General features: G+C 39.4%; 1 protein-coding gene across 2 annotated transcripts in view; it reads right to left on the bottom strand.

Moving 5' to 3' along the window:
• The window catches only part of DIAPH3 (diaphanous related formin 3), a 463,148-nt gene that overhangs the window by 364,144 nt on the left and 76,178 nt on the right, over positions 1 to 22,826 (bottom strand). For both annotated transcript variants that reach the window (XM_075918921.2, XM_006113561.5), the window contains 3 exons: positions 3,245 to 3,355; positions 2,782 to 2,900; positions 1,916 to 2,032 (listed from right to left, as the gene is read on the bottom strand). In XM_075918921.2, coding sequence (XP_075775036.2) covers positions 1,916 to 2,032; positions 2,782 to 2,900; positions 3,245 to 3,355 — 347 coding nt within the window. The remainder of the gene's footprint in view (positions 1 to 1,915; positions 2,033 to 2,781; positions 2,901 to 3,244; positions 3,356 to 22,826) is intronic.

Below are 22,826 nucleotides of genomic sequence, written 5' to 3'. Positions count from 1 at the left end.
TATATCCAGTGATGGAGATTCCACAACCTCAAGGCAATTTATTCTACTGTTGAACCATCCTAACCGTTAGGAATTTTTTCCTAACATCCAACATAAATCTCCCTTGCCTCAGTTAAAGCCTGCTGCTTCTTGTCCTGTCATCAGATGTCAAGGAGAATAATTTTGTTCCCTTGTACATACTTGAAAACTGCTATAATATCCCTTCTCAGTTCTCTCTTTCAAATTAAACAAACCCAGTTCTTTCATACTTCCCTCAGAGGTCATGTTTCTAGACCTTTAATCATTCTTGTTGCTCTTTTCCGGACACTCTCCAGTTTCTTCATGTGTTCCCTAAAAGGTGGTGCCCAGAACTGGACACAACACTCAGACTGAGGCCTAATCAGTTCAGAGTAGAGCAAAGGAATCACTTCTCGTGTCTTGCTCACAACACTCCTGTGAATTCAGTCCCAGAATCACGTTTGCTTTTTTTGCAGTATTGTCATACCGTTGACTCATTTAGCTTGCATTCCACTACGTGACCCCTAGATCCCTTTCTGCAGTACTGCTTCCTAGACAGTCATTTCCTATTCTGTATGTGTGAAACATATTGTTCCCTCCTAAGTGGAGTACTTTGCATTTGTCCTTATTAAAGTTCACCCTGTTCACCTCCAATAATTTCTCCATTTTGTCCAGATCATTTTGAATTATGACCTTATCCTCCAAAGCACTTGCTACCCCCTCCCACCTTAATATCATCTGCAAACTTAATAAGCATACTCGTTATGCCAATATCTAAATCACTGATGAAGATATTGAACAGAACCAGACCCAAAATTGACCTCTGCTGAACCCCCACCTTCCACCATGACTGTGAACTAGTAATAACTCCTCTCTGAGAATAGTTATCTAGGCAGTAATGCACACACCTTATAGTAGCCCCATCTAGATTGTATTTCCCTAGTTTAATGATAAGAAGGTTATGCAATACCCTATCAAATGTTTTATTAAAGTTTAGGTATACCACATCCACCACTTCCACCTTATCCAAAAGATTTGTTATCCATTAAAGAAAGCTCTCAGATTAGTTTCACATGAGTTGTTTTGTTTCTGTTTTTGGCATGATCCCAAAATATTCCCCAACAATACTGCTGAGAACAATTGCTATCTTGAATAGCTTGTATTTCTGTCATATTTGAACAAAATAAAAGGCAATTATCTGGCCCTCTGCATTTCTCCCCAATTCGGAAGTACTGATGAACATAAACAGAGATATTAGAGTTTATAAAAAATATTCCAAGATAGTACTTCAAAAGTACTATTTGACAACCTAAATATACTGCCACTTAGCAGTTACCCTATAGTTTATTTATTTGAGGTCAAATTTGTAAAATATATATTATACATGCCTGAACTGCTTACCTGGCACTTCAAATTCAAATGCACAAGTAATGTTAATTGAAACTAATAAATCAACATCTGTAGATATAAAATTGCATCTTTATCCATCTAGCCTTATTGTTTAAGCCATATTTCTAGCAAGAATCAAGTATGATTCCCATGATCAATAAGAAGAGTATTTTTACATTTTGTTTAATAATGTGCTATAGATGACACAAGTAGCTAATACCATTCAGATCCCAAAATGGACAGGGCCTTAAATTAAAGCACAACTATGTTCTAACTAAAAAGAAAGTAAGAACAATTAAATAATTTATTCTGATTCAGGGTTCATTCTCTTCTTTAACACCATGTTGTTCTGACGTAAAGCTGCCATTTGTGCAATATCCGTTTTTTAAATAGTAACTCGGTTTTTGCTATTTGATACATTATTTTGAGTTAGTCTGTCACTGGATTTTATTGATGCTATTTTCCCATTATTCAGTTTGGCACAAAGAAACACAAGAATTAAAGAGCTGATACAACTATTTTACCTTACCGTATAAAATAATCATTACGTATCAGCAAAAGATGCTGGAGTATAGAAAGAAAATATCCCTCAGCATTAGTATCCTTCACTGTATTCCACACCATATTGTAAACATCATTTGCTTCAGTAAAGAAGTTAAGGAAAAAAACTAACTTTTATTTCCAATCTAGGATATATATTTTTTTTAAACAAACTACTTAAATAAAGTATACTATTCAAAACACAGTAAAGAAAATCAGTGCAGTCACGTTTTGTGCTACAAAAAAATCTTATATTCCTAACACAGAAACAGAATTGAATTTTCTAATAAAGCAGTGGCTCCCAACCTGTGGCCCGCACATCCTTGGGGTCCACAACAGTACTATAGGGGGGTCCATGGAAAGTTCAGAACAAGTAAGGATTGGGCCCACCACAGGACTGGCTTTTTCCTCCAGTTGGTTCTCGCCCAGGACTCACCTTCCATGACCGGCTGCGCACTCTCTGCCTTCCACCACTGGGATGAGATCTTGATACCCCAGAAGGCACCATCTGTATTCCAGCCACCAGCTGCACTGCTGTTTACGCTCCAGGCCTCTCCCCATTACCAGTCCCACAGTGGGCCCGATCCTTGCTTTTTCCTTTTTTTCTCCCCCAAGGCTCCATGCCCGGACAAGAGCAGAGTGCTAAGGCAGGAGTTGCCTTTGGCTACACGAGCCCCCTCATCATATCCTCTGTAGATGTGCAGAGAATGGAGGAGACAGAATCTGAGGAAGCAGCATGTGCCAAGGGCAATTTTAACAGATTAAAAAGAGGTCTACATGCTCAAAAAGGTTGGGAACCACTGTAATAAAGCATTATTGTCTGTATGTATTAAGTTCCCACTCCCAAAAGGATATTCTAGTTCAGATCTAATATCTTCCAAACGATGAGAAAACTCAATCATGTCTTCTTCCTTGTGCTCATTGAAGACTTTCAGCTGGATATCTAAAGCCTCATTCTTTATACATTTCAATTGCTGCAAAGAAAAAGCAGTAGAACGACACACAAAACTTGTAATTACACACAAATAAAGCCTTCAATTTTGAGTAATTTTGATAAGTTTATGTTATTTAAGTATTTAACATTGCAAGAACTTACTTTAGTTACTCAATATGAAATAGTATTTATAGTATACATGAAAATGTATTTGTACATCATGCTCTTCCATACTTTCTATCATTAAAATCATAAAATTTTGTAAGTGACCTTTTTAATACTCAGACTTTGTATAATATTCTAGAATGCATTTCATACAACTTCTCCAATTTAGGTAGTCTGCTAATTTTACTATTAATGCAAAGAAACTCCAGAGGCACTCACTGGCAATATCTCCTTCAATCCAGAGCGCATAAATTCATTTCTGATGTGGAGCCTGAAGTCCAGATCATCAGGAGATGTTACAAGAGCATTGATGAGCTGCATACAAGCTACCTATAACAACAAAAAAGAAAATAAGAAAACAGACTAAAGTATTTCCTAGTTTTCAATATATTTAACATTTAAAAGAGTATTACAGAAAACTGAATACCTACTTTTTAATGTGTTCTACATCTTACAGTTTTAAATCTAATCTGTCATGTTTAAGTCATTATTAATAAAGATACTTTAATATACCAAAATCTATTTAAGCCCCGGATGTCAAATATGAAAGTGAGACATGACATTTGTCATGTTACCATAAATAGAGAATTTCAGTTCTGTTTCTCTTCCTTGAACGCTGAAATTGTATATAAAAATGTAGATCATTTCACCCATAGTAACAGAATGCCTTGAGAGACGGTTTATTATAAAATTATACTCAATATTTAACGTGTTTGGTGTACTACTGCATTAGGGATTTTATGAAAAAATGTTGTTTAATTTAATGTAAATAACTGAAATCTGTGCATGTGAGTATATATTAAACTGTGTGACATGATGAGAACTGGCAACTTACATTTCACATGCAGACAAAAAAATAGGAGGTCTTGAAAGCAACATATAAATCACCCTACAAAATCTAAACTCTGTACAGAAGAGGACAAATAAAATAGTTCCCTTCTTCATTTACAAAAATTCCCAAAGTGAGTTTCATAACAGAACACGGGGAAAAATAGCTCTGACTAGGAAACAACTATTTCACTAGGAGGATGGTCAAGTACTGGAATGGGTTGCCTAGGGAGGTGGTGGAATCGCCATCCTTAGAAAGTTTTACAGCCCAGTTTAACAAAGCGCTGACTGGGATGATTTAGTTGGAGTTGGTCCTGCTTTGAGCTTGAGATTGGACTCGATGACCTCCTGAGGTTTCTTCCAACCCTAATCTTCTATGATACTGTTTTCAGTTAAAGTGTCTTTTGTATGGTGATTCTATGATTACTCTTTAAAATAAGAAAACAAAAAGCAAGATAATATAATAATCTTTCCAGAAGAGTCAGAAAAATAAAAGCAAAATATTTGCAAATTCTCAGAGTGAATGAACAGCAACATGGAGGAGCTAACTGCCATCTCATGTGGTTGTCCATCCTTGCTATACAGGAAGTCCACACACACCTCTGCATAACCTTGTATGGGCCCAACAGAACTGGGCAGCCAGAGCACAGCAGCTACTAGCCCGGTGTCCAGTTCCAAAGGCAGGACCACTGCTAGTAGCTGTGCAGAAGAAGAGGTGGCAATACCATACCATGCCATCCTTACTAGACTACTGCAACTCCTGTATGTGGGAAGTTAGTGGTCCAAGATGGAGTACATGGTCACATGAGCACATAACACGCTCTTAACTTTTTTTGTTGAATCAGAGATTGGCCATTCCTGGCCAACGTGAGTTGCAAGCAGCCGTACCTGCAAACGTGCAGATAAATAAAGCACCAGTGGCCTTCCAGGGGATTGAGAGGCACCTCGATACTTGTTCTACAGAAGCAGTAACAAGGGCGATAGACAATACCTGGATGGGTGCTGATGAACAGACATGACCAGTCATAGTCCAGCAAGGAAGATACAATGTAGGAGGACACACCCAGGTATGCTGCAAGACATCTGGACACTGAGAAGACTGAAGGTTCCAAAGGATGGGCCTAATCTAGATTTCAAGGGCAAGTCATGCCTGACCAACCTGATTGGCTACTATGACGAAGTTACTGACTCTGTGGATATGGGGAAAGTGATGAATCTGATATACCTTATAGGGATGTAGTGTAATCCATTAACTGATAAGCAAAAGCTTATAGGTTAATGGTATAGTCTACAGACTACAAGCATTTCCCCCCTGCCACCTTCCCTGCCACCTGCCAGTACATTTTTTTTAGTAGGTTGACCAGCAGTTCAGCTCAGTCCTGGCTCACACTAAGTCAGTTACCTACCCTCCCTATGGCTCTGCATTTTAAGTGTATTACAAGACAAGCAGGCAGGCAGCCTGGCTCAGTTCCGGCTCATGCCAGGTCCTGGAGCTCAGCCCCTTCCTCCCCCTGACAGTTTTTAAACTGGCTCCCCTTGAGGGCCAGCTCCCATCTGGCACCCTAGGCTGCTGCCTCTAATACAATGGCTTCTGGACCCACCCCCAGGGACTACAGAATAGTCGACTAACCGACAAGAATTCATGAGGTTAATCGACTATTCAATTAATCAATATTTAACATCCCTAATACCTGGAGGGTGCGGAGTAGGAATTAGTGTTGTACTATTGGGATTTGCATTTGGATCACTATTTTTAAACGTATAAATGTTCTTGAAGAAGGTATGAATAGTGACTAATCCAAAACTGAAGGCAAAAAGTTACAAAGCAAAGCAATCTCACAAAACTAGGTGACTGGTCAACACAAGGGCAGATGGAATTCAGTGTTGATAAATGCAACGTAATGCACATGGAAAAAATATAATCCTAACTATAGATAGAAAAATGATGGAGTATAAAATAGCTGTTACCACTCAAGAAAGATTTTGGAATCACTGTGGATAGTTCACTGAAAACATCTGCTCAATGTGTAGTGGCAAACTAAAAGGTAACAGAATAGTGAGAGTCATTAGTAAAGCAATATATAATAAGACAAAATACCGTATTGCCTCTATATAAAGTCATGGTATGCCACATCTTGATTAATTATGCAGATCTCCCCATCTAAATAAAAGATATACTGCATTTGGAAAAGGTACAGAAAGGACAACAGAAATTATTAGGGTTAAGGAACAGCTTCTAATAGAGGAGAGATTAACAAAACTGGGAATTTTCAGCTTGGAAAAGAAATGACTGAAAGGTGAGAGGATATGTTAGAAGTCTAGAAAATCATCAATGGTGTGGAAAAATAGAATAAGGAAATATTATTCATTCCTTCACTAACATAACACAAGAAACTGACCCAATTAAATTTATAGGCAGCAGTTTTAAATCAAACAAAATAAATTATCAGTTGAGATTCGTCCTGCTTTTAGCAAGTGGTCGGACTTGATGACCTCCTGAGGTATCTTCCAACCGTATATTCTATTAATTCTGTCTATTATGGAGTGCAATATACAGTGGGGTGAGAAAAACGGCACAATCTAGTTGTTACCCACTCTAATAGGACTGAACCTTTAGATTGCATGATTATGTATTTTATTTTGGTAACTACCCTGACATTTTGCCTCTCGTTTAATACCGCTTAAGTACTATCTTTTATAGTCAAACTGAAAAAAACAATGAATAGTCCGGTAGCACTTTATAAACTAACGGAACATGTAGATGATATCAGAGCTTTTGTGGGTACAGCCCACTTTTTCAGATGACCGGAGCGTTGGATGTACAGGACCAAAATAAACAGGGAGACGGGGAGGGGGGGAGAGGGTGGAAGAAGAAAAATTGGGAAGGGGGGGAACAAGGCAATGGGTAAAAAATATAAATGTCCTTTGATATATTTTTTACCCACTGCCTTTTCTTATTCCCCCTCCTAATTTTCCCTTCAACCCCCATCCTCCCCATGTCACCCCTATTTATTTTGGTCCTAGACATCCAACACTCCAGTCATCTGAACTGGGCTGTGCCAAAGAAAGTTCTGATATTATCTACATGTTTTGTTAGTCTATCAAGTGCTACCACACTGTTGTTTTTTCAGTTCACCTGTACAGACTAACTCAGCTACCCTCTGAAGCTTTTATAGTCAGTCATTCAACGAGTTTCACTGTTGATCTTTACCAATGAGTTTGTATAAAGCATGTGGCAAATCTTCTCAAGTTTTTAAGGGTAGTGTATATCCCCTTTCCATTGACAAAGAAGTGCAACTATTAATAAATGAGACAGTATAAAAGCCTGAGGAACAGTGGTGGGAGTTGGGAGGATTTCACACTGCTGCCTCTCTCAGTGTGATGTGAGTGGCTCTGGGAACATCTGTGCAATTGAGCTGGGTGTAGGACCTCCAAACATGGTTGTGCTTTGTGATTGCAGCTGGAAGAGTTTCTGCTGGTCATGAGTTAGGCATTGTGAGAGACAGCCCAGAGTGAAGCGCCTTCAGAGCATCACAGCATCTTCACAATCCCAGACTGCCAATTCCACCCTGAGGGATCCCACCACATTCCCACCCTGCACTACTGATCAATTTCCATTTGCTGAAAGATGTTAACTCTACCTCTGATCAGCTAAGGATGCCAACTCTACCACCTGCTTGCCTGAAAACTCAACAAGCACAACTATGCTTTTTCCCATGCTACCCCTTACTTCTGAGAAGATCCTCCTAAATGTAAATCATGTGCAAAGCCACCTCATTATCAGCCTTCAAAATCCTCCTCAAAACTCCTTTGCTCTGATGATGACAAACAAGTTTGACATAGATTTTCATTCGACAAAGTTTAGGCCACTTGTACCCCAAGTTCACAGACTGACCAATATTGCCTATTTACTTATATTCCCTGTCTTGCTCTGTAGCTATATGCTTTCTCTTGTCTTTTGCATAGACTGCAAGTTCTTTGGGACAGGAAGAGTATTTTTTTTTCTGTGTTTGTATAACACAATGGAATCCAGGACCATAAATGGAGCTTCTAGGCAATACAAACAACTATAAAAAACTCACTGCTTTCCTATAGATGCGTGAAACCACAGGTGACCAGTCAGCCATAGCTATGCCATCTTAACGTGAATATTTAAAGGCTAATGTAATAATTCAGGGAATATGTGTCACATCATAAACTCCATTCTGTTTTGTGTATGTTCATTTACAACTCAACTGCCCTTGCAGATCAATGCATACACTTTATAGCAGAGTAGAAAGCTACAATCGAGCAACCTAACACTAAATGACTCCTCGCTACTGGAATAGTAAGAGTTCTACAAGCAGGGCTCATTGAGTTTGAATGGACTATTTACTCAGAAAACAAATAGATAAGTCATGGGGTAGCAGGAAATTAGAGCCTAGAAATCCACCAACTAAAGTGTATTGGCAAGAAAGGTGGCATTTTTGGCCTACTTCCTTGAGAAGGCGATCATTTCAACAGCAAAGAATACAAGAGTACTGGGTGCAAAAAGGCAGGACAAGCTGCTGTATTGTGTAACTCAATCCAATCCCAAGACTCACATGAATGGTGAGGTCACACAGAGTGCATATGTTGAGGATAATTTGTTGTATTTCCCTAGTTTATTGATAAGAAAGTCATGCAATACCATTTCAAATGCTTTACTCAAGTATAGGTATATTACATCCATCGCTTCTCCCTTATTCACAAGACTCATTCTCCTGTCTAAGAAAACCATCAGATTAGTCTGACGTGATTTGTCCTTTCTAAAACCATTCTGGCTGTCTCCTATCATCTTACTATCTTCCAAATGCATTCTTTAACTACTTGTTACATTATCTTTCCTGGCACAGATGTTTAACTGTCTGATACGTAGTTTCCTGGGTTGTTCTTATTTCCCTTATTATAGATGGGCACTGAATTCACCCTTTTTCTAGTCTTCTGCAATCTCTCCCAAGAAATTACTTCTAACTGCAGTAATTCCAGACTGAATAGTATCCTGCCTTTAGTGTGTTATTTCAAGCAAAGGACAGTTTCTTTCCCCAGGAGGTATCTTCAAAAGTATGAAGTCAAAGTTGGTCATTTGCACCCCAAGTATTTTCCATGAAATTTACTTTACATGCCATATGTACTCAATCATAAGGCCATTTATTCATCAGCCAACCCCCCAAGTTAAAAAAAAATTGTAAAAATTTTGAAGACCTGTTTATAAGCCTGTTCATAAAGCTCTATATCAGCCATCTGAAAGCTTGCTATCCCAGCTCGTTAGCCTCAACTGCTGGCACATTAGGATGTTTAGTTTATCTGGAGCATCTCTAGGCACTGAGTCTCTCAGTTCCCACTGGCTGCTGTTGGCCATTCCTAGTCAATGGGAACCGCAGGAAACAACATAGGCCATTTACTAGCCACCATTTCCTGCCACTCCTGTTAACCCAGAACAACAAACGGCAGCCACTGGGAGCTAAGGGACTTCATGCCTGCAGACACTCCAGCCACATTAAATGTCCCAGCATACCAGCAGTTTGCTTTGCTGGGTTGGTACCCTAAGTTTGCCAACCGCATCCCCAAGTTAAAAAAATAGTAAAACACAATGACCTGTCCATAAACTCCACACTCTTTGCTGCTTCACTTATCACCAAAAAATTAAGCTTATAACAAGCATACATGCTATATTGTCCTAAAAAGTGTTTTCAAGTCCCTAATATCTTCCAGAGGAAGTATTAATTCTGTGGTCCTATTAAAGAAGTTCCATACAATTCCGCATTAGTATATAAACATTTGCATTTTTAATACAATGGCCTCTAAAGATCTTCATCTTAATTCAATATGTTTTAACTTCGTTCCAAAAGCTTTGACCAGGATATTGCCATATTGTCACAAATATTACTTTGTTTGCAACTGCATCAAATGTCCACAGTCGATTAAAATTCCTCTAACATTTTATAGTCTTCGATATGTATGCAAATTAAAAGGATGAATGATATATAAACAAAGATGACTGCTTTAATGACAGTAACTAATTGCTATTCTGTTATTACAACCAAGAAAATATACAACAGCAGGGACCAGTAGCAAAGTATTTAATGCCCAGACTTACTTTCTTTTACAAATAAACAAAGTTTTAGTAATTTCTAAATTCTTAGATGGCATATGTTCAGTTGTTTATCAAAACGTTTTTCATTCTCATACTTCACCAAAAGCTAAATCACTAATGTTGCATTTCTCATAAAAAAACAAACCAATTATATTATGTAGCTGCAAGGTAATGCATAAAATTACTATGAACTTAAGTATTACTAAACAACTGGGTAAAGCTTCCCACAAACACAGCCAAGTTTTGGAGCAAAATTCTTAAAAGTATGAACAAAATTAAAATGTTTGTCGACGTTGCAGAACAATTAAAGTATTGCTACAAGATCTTGAGTTTTCCTCATGCAGATATCACAGACTGTCATGTGGATATCACTAAACTGTAAAGAAAGTTGTCCATTTCATGGTAAGCAGACCTGACACTTAATATCTAGCATACTAATTTGCATTCCTCTCTACCATAACCTGATACCATCTTCATCACTGACCAGACACCGGGACCAATCATGTATTACCACATTAGAAATTTAAAAGTTTTCAAAGCAAATTTTTAATACATTTACTTTAAGTTCATAACTGCATTTTAAGTTGAGGTACATGTGGTCACCTTCTACACAACTGTTATGGCACAATGAAATATCTGAGTGAACCACTACCTGTAAAAGTCCGCAGTACAGTAGTAAGAATAGCAGAGGATGGAATATGAAAATCCAAACAATGTTTACTAAATTTGTCATTTGTAAAGATCCAACTGAAATTGTACATTGTTCCTCCCAAAAGAATCAGATCTGCTACCTTTATGAGTACATATGGTGATGGATGCAGACGACTTCCTTCTGAGGAATTTCTGGTGCTTCCACCAGGTTCCCTATATTGGGTATAAAATGACTCTCTCTACAAGGTTTAGATTCAATTTTGGGTCAGGAATACAAACATCTAATGATTTCACTGGGGCTCACCAGTCTTTGAAATAGTGTAAAGCTTAAATCAGTTTTCATACAAAATGTTGCAACTTCCCATGAAGGATCCTCAATTGTAATTTATTCCACTTTCAGAATCCCTGATGACTGGGCACAGGAGAAGATCCTCATACCAAAGGAGGTAAAAAGAGATGAACAAGTTGTATCTATAGCACACAAGTTACTTGGAGAAATGTATGTACAAGTTGGCATTAAGCAAGCAAATATGTAAACTCCTCCTTGTTCTATGTAGAGAACTTGCCTGCAACTTTAGCTACAAAATCCCAAATCTAGATCTTACTTCACCTAAAAGTCCTCACATTTAGAGATGGCAGAGTAACATTTCCAACCAAATTGAACTTTTTCTTTTTTTAGTTCTTGTCTTTTGGTGTTTTATAGTTTGACCTCCCATTCACTGCAACAACAAATTACATTACAGGGTACATATAGAATTGCTTGCCATTCTGGTAAGGCATTCAGTAGCAATAGTATGTTCACTTTGATGCTAGTATAAGAGAAAGTGTGTCCAACAGAGCACTTAGGCTGACTCGAAAAGTCTCTCAATGATGGACACTGGAAAACATCCACATACCAACACATAAAGGATGTCCAAGAGCTTGTAAGAATAAACTTTTTTACAAATGGCCCCAGGTAAGAGAGAATATTTAAGTATTTTGTCCCACTCATCGTCAAAGCTGAAATGCATGGTGAGAAAATTTGCCACTGCATTTTGCAGTGCTGGTACATTAAGCCGCTGAGAATGTTATTATAGAATACTAGGACTGGAAGGGACCTCGAGAGGTCATAGAGTCCAGTCCCCTGCCCTTATGGCAGGACCAAATACTGTCTAGAACATCCTTGATAGACATTTATCTAATCTACTCTTAAATATCTCCAGAGATGGAGATTCCACAACCTCCCTGGGCAATTTATTCCAGTGTTTGACTACTCTGACGGTTAGGAACTTTTTCCTAATGTCCAACCTAAACCTCCCTTGCTGCAGTTTAAGCCCATTGCTTCTTGTTCTTTCCTCAGAGGCCAAGATGAACAAGTTTTCTCCCTCCTCCTTATGACACCCTTTTAGATACCTGAAAACTGCTATCATGTCCCCCCTCAATCTTCTCTTTTCTAAACTAAAGAAACCCAATTCTTTCAGCCTTCCTTCATAGGTCATGTTCCCTAGACCTTTAATAATTCTTGTTCCTCTTCTCTGGACCCTCTCCAATTTCTCCACATCTTTCTTGAAATGCGGTGCCCAGAATTGGACACAATACTCCAACTGAGGCCTAAAATAGCGCAGAGTAGAGCGGAAGAACGACTTCTCGTGTCTTGCTCACAACACACCTGTTAATGCATCCCAGAATTATGTTTGCTTTTTTTGCATCAGCATCACACTGCTGACTCATTCCGCTTGCAGTCCACTATAACCGATAGATGCCTTTCTGCCGTACTCCTTCCTACACAGTCGCTTCCCATTCTGTATGTGTGAAACAGTGTTCCTTCCTAAGTGGAGCACTTTGCATTTGTCTTTATTAAACTTCATCCTGTTTACCTCAGACCATTTCTCCAATTTGTCCAAATCATTTTGAATTATGACCTATCCTCCAGATTAGTCGCAACCCCTCCCAGTTTGGTATCGTCTGCAAACTTGATAAGCGTACTTTCTATGCCAATATCTAAATCGTTGATGAAGATATTGAACAGAGACAGTCCCAAAACAGACTCCTGCGGAACCCCACTTGTTATACCTTTCCAGCAGGATTGTGAACCATTAATAACTACTCTGAGTACGGTTATCCAGCCAGTTATGCACCCATCTTCTAGCCCCATCTAAGTTGTATTTGCCTAGTTTATTGATAAGAAGATCATGCGAGACCATATCAAACGCCTTACTAAAGTCTAGATATACCACATACACCTCTTCTCCCTTATCCACAAGGCTCGTTATCCTATCAAAGAAAGCTATCAGATTGGTTTGACATGATTTGTTGTTTTCAAATCCATGCTGGCTGTTCCCTATCACTTTGCCACCTTCCAAGTGTTTACAGATGATTTCCTTAATTACTTGCTCCACTATCTTCCCTGGCACAGAAGTTCAACTAACTGGTCTGCAGTTTCCTGGGTTGTTCTTATTTCCGTTTTTATAGATGGACACTATATTTGCCCTTTTCCAGTCTTCGGGAATCTCTCCTGTCTCCCATGATTTTCCAGAGATGATAGCTCAGATACCTTCTCTATCGGCTCCTTGAGTATTCTAGGATGCATTTAATCAGGCCCTGGTGACTTGCAGGCATTTAACTTTTCTAGGTGATTTTTAATTTTTTTTTTTAAATTTTATCTTCTAAACCTACTGTCTTCCCACTAGCATTCACTATGTTAGGGATTCATTCAGACTTGTCGGTGAAGAGCGAAACCAACAAGTCATTAAGCATGTCTGCCATTTGCAAGTTTCCTGTTACTGTTTCTCCTCACTGACCAGTGTGCCTACCCTGTCCTTGGCCTTACTCTTGCTTCTAATGTATTTAGAAAAAGTCTTAATTTCCCTTTATTCCCGTAGCTAATTTGAGCCCACTTTTTGCCTTTGCCTTTCTAATCTTGCCTCTGCATTCATGTGTTGTTTGCCTATACTCATCCCTTGTAATTTATTCTACTTTCCGTTTTTCATATGACTCCTTTTTTATTTTTAGATCATAGTGGTATGATATGCATTAGTTCCATAGTTGAATGGATTTTGTGCGCAAGGACTGGGACTTTGCTTCTCTTTGCCAACTAATTGACTACATTGCTGTTCTATTGACCAGAATTATTCAGATTGGGTTCAGAATTATTCAGATTTCAAGTGTGATAGAAACTGTTGGAAAGCATAATCCATTTATGAGCTCCAGTATCCCGGTCATTTGCCATAAGCTGCTCTGGAGAAGTGTTCCCCAAACAATCATGGAGGTATGTGTTATGATAATACGGATAGGAGGTGAGTATAGTAAAGAGAAATTTTGGGCTCGTGTTCTTTACACTTCATAGATTGAGTTCCTTACATTTATCCTTATTAAATACTGTACTACTCTTTTTGGAGTACCAGAAGTATATGCTGTCCATAGCCTGACAAGAAATAGTCCTGTGGCACCTAAAAGACTAACACATATATAGATATAGTATCATGAGCTTTCCTGGACTAAACCCACTTCTTCAGATTAGATGATCTTCAGGGTAACTCATTCTACAAATACGTTAGATGCAAGAGAAAGATCAAGGACAGGGTAGTCTGGATGCTTAATGAAGAGGGAGAAATAATCAGAGAGAATGTGGAAATGTCAGGAGATGCTTAGGACATGTGTCCAAGAAGTTCTCAGAGAGTAGGTATTAATGGCTTAGTCATGTTGGAAGAGCATAACAAATGGGCTCTTCTGGGGTCACCTTTGAGACAAGATTTATTTAATATCTTCATCAACTTACTTAGATAATGGCAAAGAGTGTACATTTTTAACTTTGTCAGATACCACCAAGCTAGGAGGAGTTTCAAGAACTTTGGAGGCTAGGGTGATAATTCAGGATTATCTGGACAAACTGCAGAAATGTTCTGAAGAACATAGGACGAAATTCAATAAAGGCAAATAAAAAGGACTCCACTCAGGGAGGAACAATCAGTTTCACACATAAGGAATGGGAAGTGATTGTCTAGGAAGGAGAGCTACATAAAGAGATGTAGGGGCCACTGTTTTCTCACAAGCTGTAGATTTGCATCTAGTGACTGCACTATGAGGATATCTAGATGAATTTAAAGGGTCTTTCCTACCAGGAGGAGAGCCAGACTGCTGGAACTAGATGCTTTAGCCTGGCCTTAATGATCAAGCAGAATCTGAGCAAGTTTCCTGGCTCATAGGACCAGATTAATCAATGGTTAAAAGATACAAAGAATCCAGAAAGTTTAATTTGGCCAGAATGGAATTTGGCTTCCTATTCTCAGATGCTAAGACAACTGTCTTTTTATCCCTGTTCAAGAAAAGTGGTCAACTAGTCTTACTACATGTGACAATGCTTCAGTAGACCAAGCAATTATGCTGAACTCTGCACTGTGCACTACGGCATCTCTCTACAGTCTTTCAGAGTCTGAATCACCAAAGCCCCATCTAGTAGAACAGGGGGCACTTAAGTGAAATCTCTACCTTTTTACACCAATTTTGCTGAAATAAGATCTACTTTCCAAATGTGCTCCAACACATTTTATTACACAGTCTACTTTGGTTTCCATCTCAATTTTAGACTACCCATTAGTCAGGAATGGCGAACCACAACCAATGCCGGGCTCCATTCCTGCAGATGCTCAGATAAACAGACCATTCTGGCAGCCCACCAGTGGCTAAGCCTCTATTTTTTTCCATCAGTGTACAGAATACATTTTGTTTTGTGCATTAAGGCATGTTCAGATGTGCACCACCAATATAAACAAATGCTGCAGGCTATGGGCACCCTTTTAATCAACTGGTCAGTATCTGATTCTCTCCTAGAAGGCCATAAAAGCACTCAGTTTAGAGGGAACACTGACCCTGAGGAATCACGTGTGCTTTCAGGCCAGAAGTTTCCCACCTCTGAACTGTAATTTGAGAAAAGTTTGATTTTGTTTAAGTTACTCCATATCACTTCAATGAAGGAAGATGTCCTTTAGTTCTTCCATAGGTCCATGTGGGAAAAGGAGAAGAGAAAGGGGAGGGAATCAAGATTTTATTAGTTTAGGTAGAAGGAAGAATTTTTTATAGTGAACACATCTATCTGCAAGTACTCTTGTTTTTTAATTATTGAGCACACTTCCAATATATGGGATATGTTTTCTAAGAAAGACCAGGAAAACCTAACCCTCCAGTTATTATAGTGTATTGGCTTAATCACTATGAAAGTGTTCTATTTCCAAAAACATTAAATAACCTGTTGTGCAGAGGTCATGAGCAGAGCACATATTGTTTTAATGAGTGTTGCAGATGTTATATTCTTTTACTCAACTCTTCCGCCACTTACACTCCTTAGTGTAATTTGGGACTGAAGTCCATTTTTGAAGTTTTCCCCAATACTTCTTTTTAGGGTGGTCCCGAAAACAACCTCAGAAGTCTTTCACTTGAAATTTTACAAAAGGATGCAGACTACAGGAAAGATCAAGATGAAGTAATAAGAAAGTAGTAAGAAAGAAGAATTAAAAAATGATTTGACATGTTTCTAATTTTTCCCCAGCAGCTAACAGAGTAATGTGTTAGAGTCTCACTGTCTCCTTCACCAACCTACAGCACCCACCCCCCCTTCTCCATAATCACATACAGTCCTCAGCAATCCTTCAACATACTGTAGGTCCCTTCACTAACCACCCATTCTCATCATATTTTGTAACATGGGGAAATAGCAGTGGTCGAAATTTTTCAACAACAGTTTTACAGAAATGTTTTGCTTTTTTAAAATTATTTTAGTTAAATATTGTGAATTTTTAACTAAGTTTTTATTTAATGTTTTCTTTACATTTCTATAAGTAATAATTGTGGTTGGCAAGCACAAGGTTTTCCATGTACAACAGAAGTCCCATCTTAACATAAAAGTAAGGAAATTTTACTCCTCTGCATTTCCTCTTCCTGCTATACCTACAATGTAGTACCTTGGCTGTAGACTTTATCTACTTTATGAGTAAGGGCCAGGCACACAGTAGATAAAGTCTACAGCCAAGTTGCTACATTGTATACATAACAGGAAGAAAGCCTACTCTGTGGCCCTACCATTTAGCTCAATGGACAAACAAGATCTTAAGGTTTAAGATATATTCTCCACAAATGTCTAATTATATGTTGGAAGTCAACATAAGTAGAGGAGTCTATTGGTAGGTAACTTTCATATGCTCTAAATAAATAACCGACTTACACAATAAGCAAAAAATCAAGCTAATTCCATTTTAAATCTAGGCTAAAACAAACCAATCCCTAAAAAAAATCCCAACACTTTATGTCAAGTCTGTGAAACCATAAAGGAGCCACTGACTGACAGAAAAATCAGTTGGGGTCCACACTCAAGTGAGAAGCAAGAAAAAAATTCCACTCTTCATGGACATGGTCCCCAACCAACAAGCACAAAGTGTGCAATTTACGTCACTCATGCAATTTGGAGGACCAGAATTTCCCTTGCACTTCAGTCTAACAGGATGGGGGACAAAAAGCGCTGGGCTTCCCCCAAGACTAGATTAACTCTTCTGAGGGCTGAGCCTCATTGATTATCTGAAGCCCCTCTAGGCTCTGGGGTGGGGCCAAAAAGGAGGAGTTGAGTATATCAAGGGGCTGCCAGGGAGGGGGTTGAAGGTGTGGATGCAGGGTCTGGACAGGAGATGAGGTGCAACTTGTGAGTGGGGAATCTGGGCAGGAGAAGGAGTGCAGGAGCAGGATGAGGGTAAGGAATCTGAGCAGGAGGTAGGATGGAGGAGCACAGTGGGGGTGAGCAGTCTGGGTTGGAGGAGGGTGCAGGAGCTGGGTTGGTGAGGGGTCTGGGCAGCAGGCAGAGTGAGTCTTGGTGGGAGGGAAGATGTTAAACAAGGTTGGGGGCCCACCTGCTGCAGTTCCAGGTGTGGGGGGATGCAGAAGAGTCCAAGTGGTCATGTTTTCCAGCCAATGGGTGTGACAGGGGTAGAGCCTGCATGCTGCCCAAGGATGGGGCTTACCAGTGCTACAACTCCCCCAGTCAGAGAGAAGCGTGGAAGGGGAAGAGCAGTGTGCAAAGAAGTTTCTTCCCCCTGGCCGGCCAAGTGTGTTAGCTGGATTCAATCACAGGCTGTAGGTTCGACATCTCTGTGTAACTACATCCTTCCTTCCCCCCCCCCCGCCGCATGGAGCACTACCATTTTCTACATTTTCAAACTTATTCATTACAAGTACAACATATTAAGTATACAGTCCTCAATATTTACTGTTTTGATTGCAAATATTTGTATTGTAAAAAAGATAAAATAAACTTGCAATTCACATCCTAAAAGTGCTATAGTGCAATCTTTTTACAGAAATGGCAACTTACAAAATGTAGACATTTTTTAAAGTAACTACTCAAAAATAAAAAAAAGTAAAATTTCAGAGCAGTGTTATTCAAACTCCATACTGGTGATTCCATTCAGACTTTAAAACATTATGACATCCCACACACACTAGAAAAAGTTGTGATCCACCACCTTCAGGGCACAGGCATCAGGCCTTCAACCTTGGTGGTGGTGCGGGGCCCTGACACCCGAGCTCCATAACTTCAGCCGCTCTCACTCCCCTCTGCTCCATCTGGAGTCCAATTAACACATTTAAAAATGAATCATGCTATAAATCAATCCCTTATGTATTAATTGAAAGCCCTAGTGCTAAGTGGAAGGTCATGGGGAAGTCTCAGTTCAAAGTGAAATAGAAGGAGTAAGAGCTGGGTGTATTGGTTAAATAGTATGAGCTGCCAATGTCATTATGAGCTCCATACTGTCACTGACTGATGGATGCTGTGATACCAGAGTCCGCAGACATGGTCACCTGACACTAACCAGCATCTTAGATTGCTGAACTTGTCCACTCCACTGTTAGGTGAGAGAATCAAACAAAGGATTCTTGCCTTCTGGAATTCCTACACCAGGTGGAGGAAGCCAACGATTAAGGTCTTCAGTTTGTTTCTCCTCTACCACCCCACCCAAAGAGAGACTTGAAAACACCCAGAAAACATACGGACTGAAACTGAGGTGGTTGGGTGAGAGAACTGCTGGACACAGGCTAAAAGGAATCTGGCCTCTGCAGGCTTCAACTAAAATAATATCTAGGGTGAGGAATTAATTATTTATAACCAATTTCTGCAGTCAATCAAGATTAGTTTGCAGGCTTTGCTATATGTTCTTAGCAATCTGCTTTATTGTGTTAGCTACATCTTCAATAATTTCAGATACTCCGATTGTAGATAATAAATTTATTTCTTGTTTATAAATAACCCAATTTATATAATGTGTAACTGAGGGACAGGAAGTTGTGTATACCTTCCTCCACACTGAGGGAGGAGGCAAATTTCATATAATTTTGGATTTAGGATCCAAGGACATCTTAGTGCTGTGACAATCCCCTTAAGATGAGCCTTCCCAGAGCTCATCTTTGTGTCTGTAACCATTTTTATTTTTTAATTGTGATTTACTTCTTTTGTGTTCATTGCCAAGGTAAATGCAATGTATTGACATATCCAAAATTATACATTACCTACAGGAAATCACTTCTGAGATGAGTTCAAACATTGATCACATCCTATAATTTTGAAGATATCGTACAAAAACGTTTCCAATCTTAACTATAGATTAGTAAGAAGCTATTACATACAATACCCGTGTGCAATACAAAATAAAAACATAAGCTGTCATTGCCTGACTTAAATTGCATTAAAATTAGTTTGAGATTAAGATAGCGATTCCAAGCCCTCAGGATTCAAAACATTTGAATTTCTTCTCCATTTTTCCATCAGTATGACACATTTCTGCTTTGCATGCTTTTAGTTCAGAGTGAAAATAAAAGATAAAATAAAAGTTATTCTAATGAAACAAGTCATCCCATATTTTCCCTGTGTAGTTTTTCAGTATTCATTTTACCAAAAAACATTTCTTGGCACCATTTCAGAAGTTCAAAACATTTGCTATCAGCCAAATCAGTAAGTACATATGGTATTTTAAATGGATCGCTCACAAATCACATCAGACAAAGGCTGAATGTATGAGACACTTAAAAGTTAGACATGTTAGTCTATGCCAGTAAGAAAAGGTCAGTCATTAGTGTCAAATTGAATTGCCACATGGCCGTTCTACATAGATCAGAAGGCAATCAACTAAATATGCCAAATAATGTACAGAGAACAAGGTTTTAGTCATTTCAAAACTGTGTCAAATTAACCAGCAGGTCAGAGTAATTTATCCAAGAATTTACAAGGCATTCACAGAAGAGATCTTAACTAGTTTGTTTGTTTGTTTTAAATGAGGAGCCTAGCAACCATATGTAGAATAGGGCAAAGGATTGATTTCCATCCATTTCAATCGTAACTTCAATCACCAAACAGAAAACCTTGATTTAAATAATTAGAAGGGGACTGCGCCCCCTGTTCACTACACTCACCTACCCTTCCCCCAGCACCCACCTCCCTGGTCACTTTCACTTCACTGAGAGAGCCTGTTGATGTTGAGGAAGTCATTCTGTCATCCAGGAGAAATATTCTGTTGTCTGACAGGAAAAAATAGGATTTCCTATTAAATTCACTGGCACGTCTGCTTTTGAGAAAACAAGTATAGGATGGAGTTCCCTTGGAAAAGCTGAGTTAAAAGGCAAGTCAAATAGGAAATGGATTAGGGCATCATGGTTATAGTCTCTGATCATGATGTTCTAAATTAAAGGGGTTTATATTATGTAATATAAAGTAAGAAAATGACACACACTGGCAACTGGCAATTTGAGACCTGTATACCTAAGTGATATATTCTAAACCCAATTAACCAATTACACAAACCATAAGGATTACCTAAGCTAACGCCTTTTTTCTAACACCATCTAACACAGCTAACTGCTTGAGAATTTACTTCTTAAATCACACTTATACTAAAAGGCATAGAGAGTACCTTGAAGAATGATGCATGAAAAATGATTAATTTAAGTTACTAACCAGTTTATCCACTCAGCCATATTCACATCTTCATCCACATCATTTTCTCCCAAACAGCAATTTTCTTTCTGATGTTTCATTCTTGCAACTCAACCCTAAATCACCTTTTTGCAATGCTTACACTTGACACAGTTTTCTTTTTTACCTAGGGAATGAATGTGTTTGAAATATTCCCAAGTAGGGTCTCTCTTATGCGCAAAAGCCATGATACTTTTTCTATGGCAAAAAGTGTGGTGGAATATATAACGCGCTGTGTGTGCACTGAACAATGTCTTTCACTTTCAGTGTTCTTTGCTGTACACTTCTGTGCTGCCTCTGCCCTTTCTATATATTGTCTCTCTGTCTTTAAGGTAACGTGTTCACTTTCTACTCTGCGATGCTTCATCCAAGTCCACCACCACAGAAGCACAGTTGTTTTTATTTTATCCAGCTTGTGTCTTACTTCACGTTACCTTTTAATCTAGTAAGAAACAGAAATTGAAAGCCGAGAACTTTCTAGAAGCAAGTGGCAGCAGTTCTACTAGACATGTGAAGTAAGACACAGACCAGACCCATTAATTCATTTTCATGAGAGCTCAGTGCTCCGGAATTAAGGTTTTTTAATATGGGAAAGAACTGCTGCAGCCACCGAGGAATCGGCAGCAAATTGGTTTACTACAGCGTAATGCCTCCTAAAAGTAGAATGAGAGGACCATATTGCTGCTTGACAAATGTCTCGAAATGGAACACCTCTGAGAAAAGCTGTAGACGTGGCTTCTGCGCTTGTAGAATTGGCCTTAGGAGAACACACAAGAGGTTTGTTACGTATGGAGTAACACCTTGTAATACACGACACTATTAATCTTGCAATCCGTTGCGAAGTGATGGGTTGTCCCTTGGATCGATCCGCTAACGACACTATTAGGTGGTCCAATTTACTAAAGTGTTGCATTCTTTTGATATAAAAAGCTAATGCCCTCCTCACATCAAGCACGTGCAGCACTGCATCTTCCCTTGAACCATGAGGCTTGGGATAGAAACAGGGAAGAACTGGCTCGTTGACGTGGAAATCTGAACAAACTTTCGGAACAAACGCTGGATGAGATCTCAAAGTCACCGACTCCTTAGTAAAAATTGTGAGAGTCGGTGATGACATGAACGCAGCTATTTCACTCACTCTGCAGGTCGAAGTAATAGCAAGCAGAAAAAGCAATTTTGTGGTCAGAAGCTGTAATAGTATCGTAGCTAAGGGTTCAAAGGGGTGGGGGCATGTCAGGGAATCCAGAACTAAGTCCAAATTCCAGGAAAGTGGTGGTGGTCATCGTGGTGGGTTGACGTTTGTAAGTCCTTTTAGGAACCTCTTTGTGATGGGATGAGCAAATACAGAAAACCCATCCTGACCCCAATGAAAAGCACTAATTGCTGCTAAATGCACTCCCAGCGAGGCTACTGCAAGGCTCGTGTCATGGGGGTGCGAAATATAATCAAGTATCTGGGATATTCTTGCCACATGAGCGTCCCTTGCATCACTGCCACATCACGCTTTAAATCTGGTCCACTTGGCGAGATAGGTCTTTCGAGTAGAATCCTTTCCGCTATGTACGAATACTTGCTTGACTCATTGTGAGCATGAGCATTCAACCGGGTTGAACCAGAGAGCATCCACTCCGTGAGGTGTAAGGTCTCGGGTTTCGGATGACAAAGGGAGCCGTTGTCTTGAGTCAAGAGGTTTGGAAGCAGAAGAAGGGTGTACGGAGTCCTGAAGAACATCTGGTGGAGTATTTAATACCAAGGCTGCTGTGGTCAAGCTGGGGCTATGACGATTAGTCGAGCCCTTTCCATAGCTGGGACTATGAGGATTCTGGGAACTAGGACGATCGGGGGAAAGACGTATAGTAATGACGTTCCCCAATTGCAAAGAAAAGCATCTCCTAAGGAGTGGCGTCCGATCCCTGCCCTGGAGCAATAATTGGGGCACTTGGCGTTGGCCACCGTAGCTAACAGGTCTATTGAGGGAAACCCCCATTGAGTGAAAATACAATGCAGAATGTCCGTGCTAAGTTCCCACTTGTGGTCGTGGGGAAACAGCCTGCTGAGCGACTCTGCAATAGGATTCTGGACGCCCGGCAAGTAGGTGGCTGTCAGGATGGTATTGATGGGGATACACCATTTCGACAAGCGCATCACTTCTACACAGAGGACTCGGGATCGAGCCCCTCCCTGTCTGCTTACATAGTACATGGTGGCAATATTGTCCGTAT

Source organism: Pelodiscus sinensis, chromosome 1 (genome assembly GCF_052426305.1).
Source record: "Pelodiscus sinensis isolate ZL-2025 chromosome 1, ASM5242630v1, whole genome shotgun sequence".
Lineage (NCBI taxonomy): Eukaryota > Metazoa > Chordata > Testudines > Trionychidae > Pelodiscus > Pelodiscus sinensis.
The sequence above is the reverse complement of the archived record's forward strand: the minus strand, read 5'-3'. Positions and strand labels throughout refer to the sequence as shown.